Genomic DNA, 16,013 nt, shown 5'->3' on the forward strand with positions numbered 1-16,013 from the left:
CACTATCACTGTCTTCTCAGTTCACTCCACGTTGTCATTCTACTGCTCCACACGTAGTACGGAGTTTGCTTTCAAGATAAAATTTTTGCATGGCTCTGGAAATTGTAATGCTCCACTTCGTGTTCTTTTCTTCATGAAGACTACGAGATGTGATCTTTAAAATATTTTTGATGTGCCGATTCCAACTTCATTTTCTATGGAATTTCAGTGGTTCAATAGGCTGCAGACTTTGATACTTCTGGAAACCATATGAAAATTAATAGTGAACCACCACTGTGTTTCAGCTCCACGCACCAGATGGGGTACAGTTCACGAAGAACACTTGTCTGTACCATGGATATGAGCTTTCCTATTTCATTATTAATTAATTTAGTTTTCACTTATCTCCAATGGATTAGTTTAGAAAGTACGTGTTCCTTAACGCAAGAATAGTGCTCTCAACGGGTCGGGTCGGGTTGAAGACCGACCCGAGCTGACCCGACCCGACAACGCGACCTGAGTTGACCCGACCCGACCCGATCCGTAACACGACCCGAGCTGACCCGACCCGTTGGAGAGCACTATGGTGAACACACTGGGTGAACGCCAAAATGCACTCCCATTGGGAATTAAACCCGGACCACGTGTACCGAAGTCTTACACATTAACCACTAGCTAGATCAAGCGGGGGATTTGTATATGCATCTTAATAAATATTTGGCACTTTTGATGTTTGGTTATTTCTTTTTATAACTGATACCAGTGTCCGACGTGGGAGAAATTTATTGTTTTCTTGCTTTAGTTCTATGTGACGAAATTTTTATTCAAGGTCAGTGTTCTCACCTGCTCGAACAGCAGGGGGTCTTCTTAGAAGGCAGTAGCTTCAAGATAAAATTTTTACATGGCAAAGAAAGAGTCCCTTGGCGGAGACAAAAGGAAATCGTTTAACTACAATAATAAGGGTTGAGGAAACGGGAGAACACCTGTGATTTTTTCCAACCCTTCAACTTTCATTCCAAAATAGATTCTTATGATTCCGGGACCCGCGCCACTTTGATTTTTCTTTCTCGGCAATTAAAACGTATTTTACAGTATATATAGTTGCAAGTAAGAAGATACATAATATGAATTTTGTAATTTAAAATTTAAAAATACAGTATGATAATTAATTATAAAGTACTAATTTTATTTAATCACTTTCAGCTCAACAAATGAAATTCAAACAATTTGCGCCCTGGGTCTTGGACATCAATACTGCGTCTTATTCTTTGTCTTGCACAGTCAAGTCTTGGTCCGGCATTTCGTAGTCTTGGTGGTCTTTCATGCTATACAAGAGCCAACAATGCTCGCCTCATCGGTACAAATGAAGACCAAGTATGAATTTGATTGTCTTTCATACTATACGGAAAGCAAGAAAATATGCTCATCGTTACTTCGTGATCACCAAAACAAGGCCAAGAGCAAGATTACTATGCAATTCGTCTTGCATATCCAATCTTTATCTTATTCTTGTATCGATCTTCTTGGGCTTGGTGAAATCAAATTAAATATTCAGTTTAAGGTCCCTTGATTCTGCACCGAGGCTAAGGGATACGGTGACCATGAGAAATGAATGCTATGGTGGAATGAAGAAAGTGGGAGGAAACAGGAGAACCTTGAGAAAAAACACTACACGGCGTTTCTCCACCACAAAGCCCACTTAGCACAAGTTGGGATCGAACCATGGACACCATGCACCAGATATGAATTCTCTACCACTGAGCTACCGCAGCCGAGCTTGGGCTTGGTGTCCATATCCAATCTTTCTTTTGGAATTGCTTAAACAACTTCTAGTTTTGTTCTAAATCCGGACTCCATATTGGCGTAGATATTAATATTACAGTCGATTGGTAAAATCAATCTTCCACATTTAAAAATTAAAGTAAAAATTAAAGTACATTTACCATAAAAACACTAGCTGCAAGTATTCAAAATAGATTTATGGCTTCTATAAAATCAATTGAAAATTGCTATTTTTAATTAGGCAACTAGTGAAAAACAGCAGCTTTCGACTCCAGCCGAATTTAAGCTCAACCTAAACTCAGTTGACCAAAGTGAACTGACCCGACTGACCCGATTCACCAGACCCGACAACCCGACCCGAGCTGACCCGATTGACCAGACCCGACAACCCGACCCGAGCTGACCCGAATAACCCGACCCGATCCGAACCGTAACCCGTCCCGAGTTGACCCGACTCGAGTAGGGTCGGGTCCGGTCACGGGTCAGGTCGGGTAAACCCGATCCGTTTGAGAGCACTACGCAAGAAATTTAAATTGAAAACAAAGAGTTTGTGTCTAAAATTGATTATCCACATTCGGTGAAACTTATAACTCTACTGAAATCATAGAGTTTTGAGTGCCGACTGGTTTGAAATATGCGAAAAATTTTCAATCTTTCGCAATACATTTTGAAAGAAGAAGGGAAAATATTTCTGAAGTACATACAGGACTGTTTCACGTTTTGAGGAAAATAAAAGATCTTTTAATTATTGCTTAAGGATTTCAATTGCATTTTCTCTATAACCTGCATAATAAGTTGTTAATATCATTTACAAGTAAGGACACAAAATTTAACATTAAAAAATATTCTCATGTATCTGCTAAACGTTTACGTTGCTTTCGCGTGGAAGTCAACATTTGTCGTTAACGCTCTCGCCTTTGATACGAATAGTCCCGAGATCAATTCCTGGTGACGACACTCGGTCGAAAAATTGTAACACCTTTTCTGACCAGCAATCCTGAGTACGGTTTTGCTGGGATTTCCTCATTCACACCAGACAAATGTCAGGATTATACCTAACGTAATGGTCCCAGACCGCTTCCTTCCTTCCCCGTCACTTTCTTTCTCTCCAATTGTCTGAGCTGTGTGATCCCCGAGGGACATCATCCCTTATACGAGACTGGGTAAGAAGGGCATGCATGCCGAAAGTCCAGAAATGGACTGTAATTCCTAACCTTAAACTAACTTTCATCATATTTCAGGGGGGAAAGTATTTGGAAAAAATGTAGCTAAGTTCAAGTCCAAAATTGATGGCCCATAACTCGAGAATCAAATCCTGGACATCATAGTATTTCACAAGGTTGTGTAGTAGGTCAAGATCTAGCACCATGCCAAGCTTAATCCGGATCTGGTGCGTTACGTCGAATTGATACTAGGAAGAAATCAATGAAAGACGAAAATTAAATAGACCATTGTGTATACAAGCTTCAATAACTATTTCAAAATTGCTCAGACTAATTCTTGCTATTTCAACCAACATTATCTGGTATCAAGATTATGCTATTTATTACACGAATTCATACATATACTACTAGAATAAAGTTCTATTGGTTTAAGGCAGCATTCAGATAATAAAAATCATTCGTAAACACAAGTAAAAATAAATGTTCGATTCCCGGCGGGACCTTATACGGTTCAGATTCCACGTTAATCAGTAAGTCCACTTCTCATATAGCATCGTTGCTGAAAGGGACATTAAACTCAAAATCAACTCAACTCAACTGAATAAAAAGAATATGCCCAAGCACAAGTGAAATATATATGCAAGCACGTACTAAAAACAAGGTGGATGTTTGGATTCCAAAGCAGTGCTCGTATTATGGGGTCAAATTTGCTAGAATTTTTCGTTCCTATTCCAAATTGTTCGAGCTTTGGGGCGTTCGTATTCCAGAAGCAATATTGTAATGTTGCAAATGGAATCTTTTTATTACCATATTTAAATACTCGTAGAAATTGTTATAACTCTCAGCTATTTTTAAGTATTCAATATGGTGTTCAAATAACACATTTTATCTCAAAACCAAGCTACACTACAGTTTTTTTTTTTTTTTTTTTTTTTGACTAGACATTAATTGAGAGTGTTTTGAACTTCAATATTGTTCCCAACTACAAAACGTAACAATAGAAAAGGAAAATGTATCTTGCACTGTATGGCATTCAAGAATTATCCAAGAAAATTAAATAGTTTTCTTTTTCATTATGCTACACTTATGGTATCATTGACTAAAAGGATTTTAAATGAATTATCATCACAAATGATGTGCATCAGTGATAGGTTATCTGCCGCAAATCGACAAACTTTCAGGCTCTATCCAAGTAACTCAGGCAGCAAGTGAAACAGTAAGTGGGAAACAATAGGTTAACTACCTATCAATGTTGGTCTTGCATTGAAATCAGCCGTTTTGAGTAGATTGGCCAACAAACTCAATGTCAACATATCTTATACGAAAGAGGAAAAACTGTGATTTGAAGTGAAAAATTGAAACTAATGGATAGATGTCAGGAAAATGTTGGTTGGCCAACGTAAGTATTTTAACCTTCATTGGACCAACGAATTTTCCAACCAATTCCCTACCATGCCGACCATTTGCCTAAGCAGGGCTTACCAAATGTGCTGCTAAGAAATACAGATCCTAGTCAATTTAGTGGAAATACCTGAAAACCTCATCGTTAATCCCTTTATTTTCATTTTATTTTCTCAATTACAATCTTCTTTAACACACATCTTTCCAACTTCGGTCTATCCCTAATAAGATTACTTCTATCCAAATGATGTCTAAATAGTTTCGTTTCCTTCTTTTTCTTTTTTTATTTACCTTGCTCTCCACTCCCCATCTTTTGCTAATGCTCTCTTGGTTGGTTATTTTTTCTCCTTTCTTTTTTGCTCTCGGTATTCACATTTCGGAAACTTCTAATTATTTCTCGTTGATTTTTGTTATTTCTACCTTTCTTCCCCTTATAATACAATAATCTTAAGAAATATGGTATAAGAAGTAAATTATCTTCATAACGATTGATTTTTAAAAAATACTGGTTACAGTATTTTCTGTGTATACAATTAAATCTGCATAAATCATTATGCAATATTTATTTCTTTTATACTCTCTGCTGAACACTACGGAATATTATTTATTCGTTAAATATACAGAATTCTTAAATAAATTAATTTCCTTTCACAGGCATCAAGAAATGAGCATTTCAACGTTAGAAATCACTGGTTGATATTTTTCAACAGCACAGTACCCAAGTACAATGAAAAGAGTTGTAAAAAACAAAATGCACTAACTTCTATTATGCCCGACCAGTTTCCAAATTATTTTTCATCTTTTAGTGTAATGAATACAAGCGGAACAACTACCATGCTGCCTCCATATTTAGATATCTGCGAAGAAGATATTCCCAGCATGCATTCACAGCAAATGGAACGAAGAAATAGACGATCCCTGACCCGAGACGACTGTGAAAGCATGATTATCCCTGTACAAGCAGTTTTCGATCATTTTGATATATTATTGAACAGTGAAGTTGTAGTTGCTGTGATTGTTAATTCAGATAAATTTTGTCTTTTGGATGCGTATAAATTAAGAGAATATACAAGTGTAAATGTAACTTACATGGGTAGCTGGGACAAGAAGAAAGAACTAAAAATATATCTAAATGACTCTACCATTCGCAGAAGAGCTAACATGCATAAAGAAAATATTTCAGTGGAGTTAGTGGTAAGTAAGGATTATTTATTACTTTTTATGTAGATTTCCATATTATGTATTAATTTATGTATAACTCAGGACTGACATGCAGTCACGAGAAAAGTATATCATTTTGTATACCCACTTATTCAATAACAAAAATATGCTAACCTGAATGTTTAATGCAGAGCGAATGTGCTTCTCTGAAATATACACAGTGGGTTACTGGAAGTCTTAGATTGTATGGGTGTTTAAAATTCTCACCAATGCATTCTTGATAGTAGAAACATCTTCAAAGAAAATGATCCTTCAATGGTGCTTTTAATTTGGTGAAAAGAAAGCAATCACAGGTGCATAGATTTGGCAAGTGAGCAGAGTGCAGTAACATACAAACACTTTCTAGGGTGAAAAACTCACGAATGCAAAGTAGTATTCTGTCCAGGAGTGCAGACATTTTGCGTTATTATTTGGTGAATATTCTCTTTACTTCTACAAATTCTGATTCTACCCTGAGACTTCTATTTTGATCATTCAAAATGACATCCTGAGTCTTGTCAATCATTATTCTGAAAGACTTAGCTTGATTGTCTTTCACGCCTACCAGGGTAAGCCCCCTGTTTTGTAACTTCTGATCTAATGGATTTGCTAAAAATAACTAGAATACAAAACATTATAAGTTATCTTATAAATACTGATAGGTATTGAAAAATTTAAGAGTTTACGCCTATGTCATACAAAGTCATAACCAATAGTATATAGATATTCGTGATCAGTAAATACATCGACAAATATCTCACGAAATAAGAAGCATAATGCAAAAGATGTAGCATACGAGAGACATATAAAAACAACAGGCACAGTTATATCAAATACACACGTAAATACCATTCGAAACATTACTTCATCATTGTCGTTCATTATTTCACTATTTATCATTATCATTATCACTCATCACATATCGTTTCATTGTCATTATGATATCAGTTACAGTTAGTCGAGAAGAATTGGTCTTGTGAATTTAACGTAAATATCTCAGATTGTACGCGCATCTAATACTTAAGTTAGAGTCATTTCGTCGTGTATTATGTACGTGTAGTAGACATTGAAACTCATAGATCATATCATATTATATTACTCCAATGCATGTAGTGTATATAAATAAGAAAACAAAAGAGCAGCATCAAGAAATTCAGGAATGAAAGTTATTTTCTTTAGACATACTTAAAGTAGTAGACTGTCAAGGTTGGTACAATACAATAGGGTCCAAAGTGTGGCACAATTAACAGCAGACTTTACCAGTGGACACAACACAAGTGTGTCTAAAGACACAGTTCACAATACACTGTTAGATATGGGTCTCCACAGTCGACGTTCAACACGCGTACCATCTTAACCTCATAGCATTGTCAATTTCGACTGGAATGGGCACGTGTCCATCGACATTCAGCAGCCGAACAATGGTACAAAGTTGCATGGTCCGCTTAATCACGATACTCCCTTCATCACATTGGTGGCCGTGTCAGAATCCGTTATCTTCCAGGGGAATAACTGTTTGAGATTTGCAGAATAGGACGATGACAGTCCGTATTTCCAGCTGGAAATGACATCTTTCAGCAGGATAACACTCCTTGTCATAAGGCCTAAATTATGCTGCAGTGGATCGATAAGCATAATGGTGAATTTCAATTGTTGCGATGACGCCCAAACTCACCTGATCATAGTCCAATTGAACACTTTTGGGATGTCGTTGAATGCCATATCGGAATTCATTACGGACTTTGAAATTAAGTGAGATTTGTGCGCTTTGCCTTCATCTATCTGCCAAAGTCTCGTTGCTTCCATACCAAATTGCAATGTTGTTGTTCTGCAAGCCAACGTGGACATACCAGATAATAGATAAATGATAAGAATATTCTGGCTGATTGGTGTATAACCTCAATAGAAATTGATCAAAATATAAGTAGGATAATAAGTCGTATATTGATAACATGCAATATTATTATTCTATATCCAATGAACTAATTCTATATCCAATGAGCTTAAAATATTAGTTTGAAAATTATGATAATTTTATTTATTTATGTTTAAAAAATTACTTCCATTCAGATTCCGAAAGGATACAAGTATCTGTGTCAAGATTTAACAGATTTGAGGACTAGAAGTCACTGTCCCATGGCCTGCTTTAATAACGCAATAGCAACTTATTTGTCACATAAGATGAATTTCAGGTAAGGAAAGTTACGGTTTTTTATACAGACTTTTTTAAATACATAATTGAAAATATAATTTCTTAAAAACATACTAAAGAGTAATGTTTTTTAGGTATACAATAGGTATACAATAACATATAACTGATATTGATAAGTTTAGTTTGGTTAAAAGAATGCAACTAGAACCAACTGGTAATACATCACTGACATTATGCAGATACTTACGTTATTGGCTTTCAATCTTTATGCATCGTGTCTTTAGACTTTTCAGACATGAGAACCTAATGACTATTTTACGCAATGCGATACACTTAAAATAGACATTTCACTTGAAATGTACGGAAAAGACAATTATTGAATTGTAAAAAGTTACAATTATCAACATACGTCAAATTTCATGGTTAAACTGTCAAAAGAACAAAACGCTCGTGCACACTGAAATACAGAATAATTATCTACAAAAATAGTTATAGTAATCTAAAATAGCGAGAATAGGAATGATAAAAATATGTTGAGAGTGTATTGAAAAATTTACTATACATAATTTAGCATTCATACCCTAATTATTGAATTTCATAATAGAAAACATGTTATTTTTTTTTTCATAAATATCTTACCATAAATACAGTCTAGGAATAACACGTAATTATTATATTTGTGGAATTGATTTTCATCAATACTTATTTTTTAGATTACAAGTTTAAATCATATCTACTTTGATTGTTTCACCAAAATATATTATATAAATTGCATGCACCTTAAACCTTCAAACATGATGGAATTGTCGAAGAAACATAAGCTTACTAATCTACATTTTTTGTATGTACTTATTAATTTATTAACGTATACCCTTCACGTTTTCTTTTCTGAGAACTATTTAATTATTATACAACTAGCAAAAGTGCCCGTTTTTCCCATGGGAATAATAAAGTGTAATAAATATAAAACCAGAAATTTGCATATTATAGAAATTGCCCCTATGGCCTCTAGAAGCGTAATTTTCAAAGATGCTAAAAGGATGTATTCCCTTCTTCTTAATTAATAGTTTGCATATCAAGTTTCACACCTCCAACTTTCCCCACATTCGATTCTTTCGTAATAAAGAAATGCAAAATTGGATATTAGAGAAATGACCACTTCCACACCCCTATGAGTGGAATTTTAAAAACCGCTGAAACACGTTTTCCCTTTAAGACTTTTCTATTATTATTATTATTCCTTGAAGTTGAATTTCACACCTCCAGCGAGTTCTCACATTGACATAGAGAATTGAAATCATTGAAAGAGGTGCTTTCTTATTTTTAATGAAGAATCTATATGTCGAGTTTGATTTCTCCATTTTCAGTGATTCAAAAGATACTCAAACCTTCGGGGAGGAAATGCTCCCTTTACCCTCCTTAAGGTATGTTTTTTTTTCTTTTTTTAAAAAAGAAAAATCCCTTCTTATCTCTTGCTTCCGTGAGAAGAGGAGAGAGTATTCTATCTAAATTCCATTTTCCTACCCTAATAGTATGGCCTGGGTAATAATGAGTAAATCATATATAAATTTTAATATAATTCAAAATAGATCTTTGCACATTCATACCATTTAGAAACTTCCCCCAATAGACATATTTCCCCAACCCATTCTCATGCAGCAATATATATATATATATATATGTAAAGGAAAAAAAACAGTGTGTCGATGGTCAAACAACATCGTTCAATTAACTTGCTTATTTTATGAAGTTTATCTCTTTTCAAAATCCAGCAGAGCTTTCTGTAGGATATTATATTAGCAGTCAGATTATCTCTCCTGAAATTCACACGTTTCATTTGATGTGGTTGCTTGCATCTCCAATATCTTTAATCTAATCTAACCGGAGGGGGGGGGGTGGAACCGAGACATGTAAAAATAATCCAAAATGACCGATATTAGTGTCAAATCCATAGTTTTCGCGGTCGCTGAGATCAATGGTGACACTTCCATTAGTGATGACTTGCAAATTCAGCTAGCATTGTACGCGGGCCGGGGGTCATCTGCTGGGGGAGGGTACCGAGACATATGAAAAAAATCCTAAATGACCGATATTAGTGTCAAATCAATAGTTTTCGCGGTCGCTAAAATGAATGGTGATACTCCAACAGGTGTTCACTTCCAAGATACAGTCCCCATGCGAAGAATGGGAATTTCAGCTAGTATAAATACAGTATATAAGACGCTCATTTTCCCACTTTTATCGATCATTTTCCCCACATCATGGGGCTCAGATTGTGTTGAAACTTATGATAACTGAATCACATGTACTGCTAACCTTGAATCGAATCTGATTCCCCTGGCCAAGGGCAATAATACTCATTATGTTCTCAATTAATATTGAATCAAAACTTGTATACGTAATACCATCATTTTTCCATTACATTCGGGATGATAGATGAACGAAAATTATATTCGTGTCTACATGTGCTAAACAGAGGATTATTCTAAATGATTGCTGCAGTTGACAGAACTTTTCACAAGACATAAAGTTGTTATAATGAGAATAGTCTTTTTTTTTTTTTTTTTTTTGCATTATAGCCCTTGTCTTCTACAGTGTTTCTTCCAAACATGTTTTTGAGGGAACGGAGCTTTGAGAGTGATCCCTTCGGAGGAGACCAAAATAATACGTCTATAATATAATAATAAATAGAATACGTAATACCAGCAGTGCCCCCCCCCCCAGAATACTAAGTGTGCTCCGGGAACATTGTTTCTGAAAGAAACACTGCTTCTAGATAGAAGACAGTCTAACATAATTGACATTCGTTTAGAGGAACTGATTATTCACTGTCAACTAGCTGATAGCAGTGATTATAAGAAAGAGATTATTGTTGAAAAAAAGGAAATATCCAGTACCTGAAAACAGAGAGATAATTTAGAGAAATAAGAGGAGAGTCAGACGATACAATGACAATTCATTCTCCAATCCAAAGTTGAATGAGCAATGAAAAATGCAGAAACAGAAAATTAGCCAATGAAAATGTCCGAAACAATTCCCATATACCTACAAAATGGCTGCTGTATCATTACCCATATAACTTCCAATTTCTCTGTCATCTTGCAAAACATGACCCGCTCGGGAGAGTAATGCTCCCGGAAGTACGTTTTTTCGCGTGCTACTCTAGCCAGCTGTTTTACGCGCTATCCTATCCAGCTGTTTTAAGTTGGTCACAAAATTTATATCATGGAGTACAAGGGGAACAAAACAAGCCCTACGGGGCTTCTAACCCGTTCCTACTACTACTACTACTTATCTGCACAAAAGTAAGTAAATCACTTTTTTGAGTATTATTTTCATATTATTTTAATTTAAAAAATGCTATAAAAATGTAAAAAAAAATCCTCGGGCCGGGTTTGAATTCACGCCAAAAGAGTTTTTTGTTACTGGCATATAGTGCTAGCCCACTCGGCCACGAAGCCCGATAGTGGCAAGAAATGGATAATGCCAACCAATCAGAACTGTGTTTTTCGTTCCTACTTCCGGGAGCATTACTCTCCTGAGCTATAGTCCTTGCAAAACTAGCACCCTAGCGAGCAAACATGGAACTAGTTAACACCAGTTGAAACGAAAGAAATAATTAGGTCTCATTAGGCTTCATATCGGTTTGCGTCAGCGTATTGTGAACTTTGCGCTTTAGTTCACAATAGTTGGCATAAGCATTATAATTACAAGAATTCAGGCCCGTATCCAGGGGGGTCTAGGGAGGCCGGCCCCCCTAAATTTTTGCTGTCCCGTTAATATTTTCACAGTAGGGTTGCAAATGAACTATCATATGGTGATGAACTATAATATGGTTGGGTCGCCCCCCCTAACTTCATCCCCCTTAGAATTTTGGACTGGCTACCGGCCTGCTAGAATTATATGTGTTGCGTTTCGTTAGAATTGACAAATTTTGTGAAGGAAATTACAGAATAAGGTCCTTTCCGAATTTTTATATCACGCTATGTGATTATACACACAGCAAGCCTATAAAACAATAACTTTAAAGTTGATAATAATTTATAAAACCAAGCCCATCTTGCAGTTAGGGCAAATGAGGCGGTCACTCACGCTCCGCATTGATGGGCTCCGCTCCATAAACAGAAAGTATTACGCACCATAAGACGTAATACAAGATTTAAGGAATTTTAAAGAAAATCGCATGTAAATTGGAAACATAATGATTTAGAACACTGTATTTTAAACATATAATAGCTAACGGAAAACATTCGTGCAAGTGCATTAGTAAATATTCAGAGTGACTGTAGTTATTGAAATATAAACTTTTGTGCAAAGTTACCTCAAAAGTGAGGATACTTTGCACCGCATTAAAAATAAGTATGTTCCACATACGAACATAACGTTTCTGTGCAATGTTTTCTCTTCAGTATTTATACATTTAACTTCCTACACAAAACTGCATGTAGTCTACAAATATTGATATTAGAATTATGCTACCGGAATCAGCACTAAGTATGAATTATCGATATTTGTAAAGAAAATTATGTAGGCCCTATTTTCTGGTACCGTCACAGGAATCACATTCTGATAGTTTAGCATATGACCCACAAAAATGCCAACTCAGAAACAGAAATAAAAAAATCCCCGTGAACTGATTTGCCTTGGTTGCTCTTTATGTCCAAGAATATCACCCCAAACGTAATCAGTGGAACATTTACGGGGTTTGGGGCTTTCAGACTGAACCCACCCAAATTGAATGATTTAAAAAAAAAAACTAATGTTAATCATTCCTATGCGTAAGCCCCCCCCCCCTAACAAAAATCTAGTAATTTCTTACAAAAAAAACTAAGATTTTCTGAGTGAAGCCCCTCTAAAACTATTTTTCTGGATCCGCCACTGTTTGTAATTTATTTTTCCAACAAGAAATCTATTCTGACAGCTACCTAAATAGGAAATTTACCTAAAATTAGATGGCAGGATGTATCAGCAGTAGTAATTTCCTATCTAAGGGGTTACTTTGGACCGGTGCAAAGTAACCCCGATTAGAGGCTGAAACCACCTTCTCCTAGTTTTATTTTTTATGACTTTAAAACGTTTCACACTTCAATTTCAACTATTGTTTCAAAGTCCCATTATACACAGTAGTATTCTTCGAAACTGACTTAACTTTGACGGAAATTCTTGTAGGTGATATCTTTTAAATTTTGTCAGCCTTTACAGGGACTGCTTTCCATATCTCTACAGCAAACCCTCCGGCAGTGGCGGATCTAGAAGGTAAAAACTGGGGGGGTAAAGCCAGAATCCAGACTATGATAGGTATATCATGAGTTTACTATAAACTTTCAGAAATATGTAAATAATAGTTTCACTCAAAAGCTGGGGGGCCTAGGCCCCCCGGCCCTGGCCTAGATCCGCCACTGCTCTCCGGGTAATTAGAACTGATGTTAACCTCCAATATTATATCCAAAATACAGCTAAATGTTCTATCTTACGGCTCAGTTGAAACTTTCTCTTTACAGTTCATGGTTTTACCGACAGAGGACTGTGCAACTCTTTTTATATTTTGTGCAAAGTTATCCCTGAAGTGAAAAGTAACCCCGTCTTACGGTATTTTATTTTAGTGTTTATATAAATAATATAATAAAATTTTTACTTTGATTTGTATATATGATGATTTGGATTTATAATAATAAAATTCCAACTTTGACTCGTTTAGCATATATCCTAAATCAATGTCATTCTCATCTTCTTTATAACAAAAAATAGTAGATGTTGTGAACCTTCAGTGTAGCTTTCTCTCAGATATCATTTTATAAACTTATTTATCCCGAACAGTATGGTGATAAAGAGAATAAAATCCTGGGGATACTATCGAAATGGATCTTTCGATGGAATGGTAGGAGACGTGTATTCCAGAAAAGTGGATTTGGGAATATCGGCGCTGAATATCACACCCGAGAGACTGGATTTTATTGACTACTCAGCACAAATACTAAAGTTCAGGTACCTTATCTGTCAGAGTATAAGACCTTTAGAAAACTGTTTCATCTGTAAAGAGGTATTCGATTTCAGGTTTTGTGCTTTACGTACAGCAAATACGCAAAACTTAAATATTAATTGAATTATATTTGAAATTAAAGTTTAAGAGCTAATAATAATATTAAGTTATTATATCTCATTAACTATAGTGTGTACCAGTGACTACGCCAGCTTTACCTTTTAGGGGGACAAGAGGAGGGACGAAGACATTTTTGAGGGCAACTATTTTTTGCATACCTTAAAGGATAGTATATTTCTTGACTTATATCATGTCTGGAGGGCAATTGGGAGACAGAGTTAGCCGCCTCCTTGTCTCCCCCTCTGGCATCGTCACTGGTGTGTGCTGTCCTCTTGCTGATATTATAATGAAAGATTTGATAGGAATATATTTTACTATGAGTTTCACATTAATTTTTGAGACTGTTATTGTAGGTCACGGATGACATACTGTATGGTGTGTTCAGTGCACTAGATAATCAAGTCGCCTATATATTTCATCTTTAAGATGTCTATTTGAAACTTCTTTCAGAGCTTAAGAAATACATGTTCAGATATTGTTAAAAAAAAAAAAAAAAAAGTACTAACTTTTCCACGTACTTTAGCGTATCGTAGAAACTTGATGTTTTTTCACGACTTTGCTAATTGAACTTGATTCTCTTGTGCTCTGATCGTTTCATATTTTTTTTATCGCCATGAATATTCGTTTTTGTTGATTTTCTCGAAAACTACACATTAAAATTTACCCTAAATAATATTTGATCAGCTCAATAAGATATGTCGATTGATATAACGTGATGCTAGATGTACGAGTATGTTCTACATTAAAAAAAAAAAAAAATCAACCACTACACATACATTTTACAACAAAATCACTTGAAGGCGAGGCAGGGTGACAGCAACGGCCTATTTAAAGAGGGCCGATATTGCAAGATGATCTAAAACAGGGTCGTTCCATGGGTGGAGCAAGCTAGACGGTTATTCCAGACGCTTTGAGAGACAGTTACAACGCAAGACAAGGCAAGGAGGCACCCAACCTCTTGATGGGTACCTTTACCCTCCACGACTGCTCCCCAGACATGTTTAATTGTAATGTACCTGTATATAAAGTATATAAAACTATTCTTTTCGGTATACAAAAAGAAAGTTTACCTCATATTTTCTATGTCCCTCTCTATGCTCCCCTAGAAGTTAAAGCTGGCACTGCAGTTTTAAGAGAATCCGCACCACAGGAGGGTTAAGCACTTCCGGTAAAATAACAAATTTACTATTTCTAATTCATTTCTAGCATTCAAAATATTAGAGATGATTACCCATCATTTTGTAAGACACTTTTATGACTGTGTATTAATATTGAGAAGTACGTTCATAATGATACATTACTAATATTGATATGAAAAAAGTGAAAGTTGGGACAAAATAATTCGTTTGTGCTGACTATGGAACTGTTACTTACATCATTGGCCCCATAATTTACTTTCTTTCTAGGCCTCGTATATCGATGGAATAAACCTGATCACTGAATCCAACGATTATACCGAATTCAATCTCTGATCATGACTCGAATCCTATGTTAATGGTAAATCCTCTCGTAAAATCGCCAAATATAAACACTGAAACTCACTACAATGAAACAATAGCATTTAATTTCGAAAAAAACATCAAAATTCGACGAAGTGTGTATCGCTAAATCACATAGGCAACCAGCCATGGTTAGCATCTGTCATTTTAAAAATGTGCGTCTGTACACCGTTCATATGCTTATAACCTCCATTACATTTGGGGTCGATAGTGTTGTGTTAATGTTCACGGATATAGGTCTTGTAAGGTTAGAGGAAAGAAGACGAGTGATGAATGCAAGTTAATGATAATTATGAAATAGATAGCGGAATGGCAATATTGGAAGGAAACAGAAAAAACACCAGAAAGCAGATAAAACACTCATGAACACATGCCCACCACAATTTACAACAGCCCGGAATCAAACAAGGTACCTTAACACACTTGATAGCACTCACGGGTATCACGGGGGCTAATGAGTCCTTCCTGTTCGTCTACTGGCACGCAGTCCCGAGTTCGATTCGCGGAGGGTAGAGACGGGCACGAATCGAGCTAAAACTCGACTCGACTCGAACTCGATTCGAATTCGAGTCGAGTCAAAGGTAATGTTCTCGAGTCGAGTTCCATGCCCAGTCGCTGTTTTCGAAGTCGAGTTTCGAGTCGAGTTGAGTTTGATAAATGGCTCGCTCGTTCTACTCGTTTTAACTCGTTTTGAAATCATGGCCTGATTAGACTGGAAAGCGAAAGACATGAGAAAT

At 35.9% G+C, this 16,013-nt stretch overlaps 1 protein-coding gene across 1 annotated transcript in view; it reads left to right on the top strand.

Annotated features, from left to right (window-relative positions):
* LOC145667759 (ionotropic receptor 84a-like) overlaps nt 1-16,013 on the top strand; it is a 61,574-nt gene that overhangs the window by 16,861 nt on the left and 28,700 nt on the right. Inside the window, exons 5-7 of the mRNA XM_081735200.1 lie at nt 4,980-5,519; nt 7,596-7,717; nt 13,495-13,662. Coding sequence (XP_081591326.1) covers nt 4,980-5,519; nt 7,596-7,717; nt 13,495-13,662 — 830 coding nt within the window. The remainder of the gene's footprint in view (nt 1-4,979; nt 5,520-7,595; nt 7,718-13,494; nt 13,663-16,013) is intronic.

This window comes from Thermobia domestica, chromosome 13, assembly GCF_964235325.1.
Source record: "Thermobia domestica chromosome 13, izTheDome1.hap1.1, whole genome shotgun sequence".
Lineage (NCBI taxonomy): Eukaryota > Metazoa > Arthropoda > Insecta > Zygentoma > Lepismatidae > Thermobia > Thermobia domestica.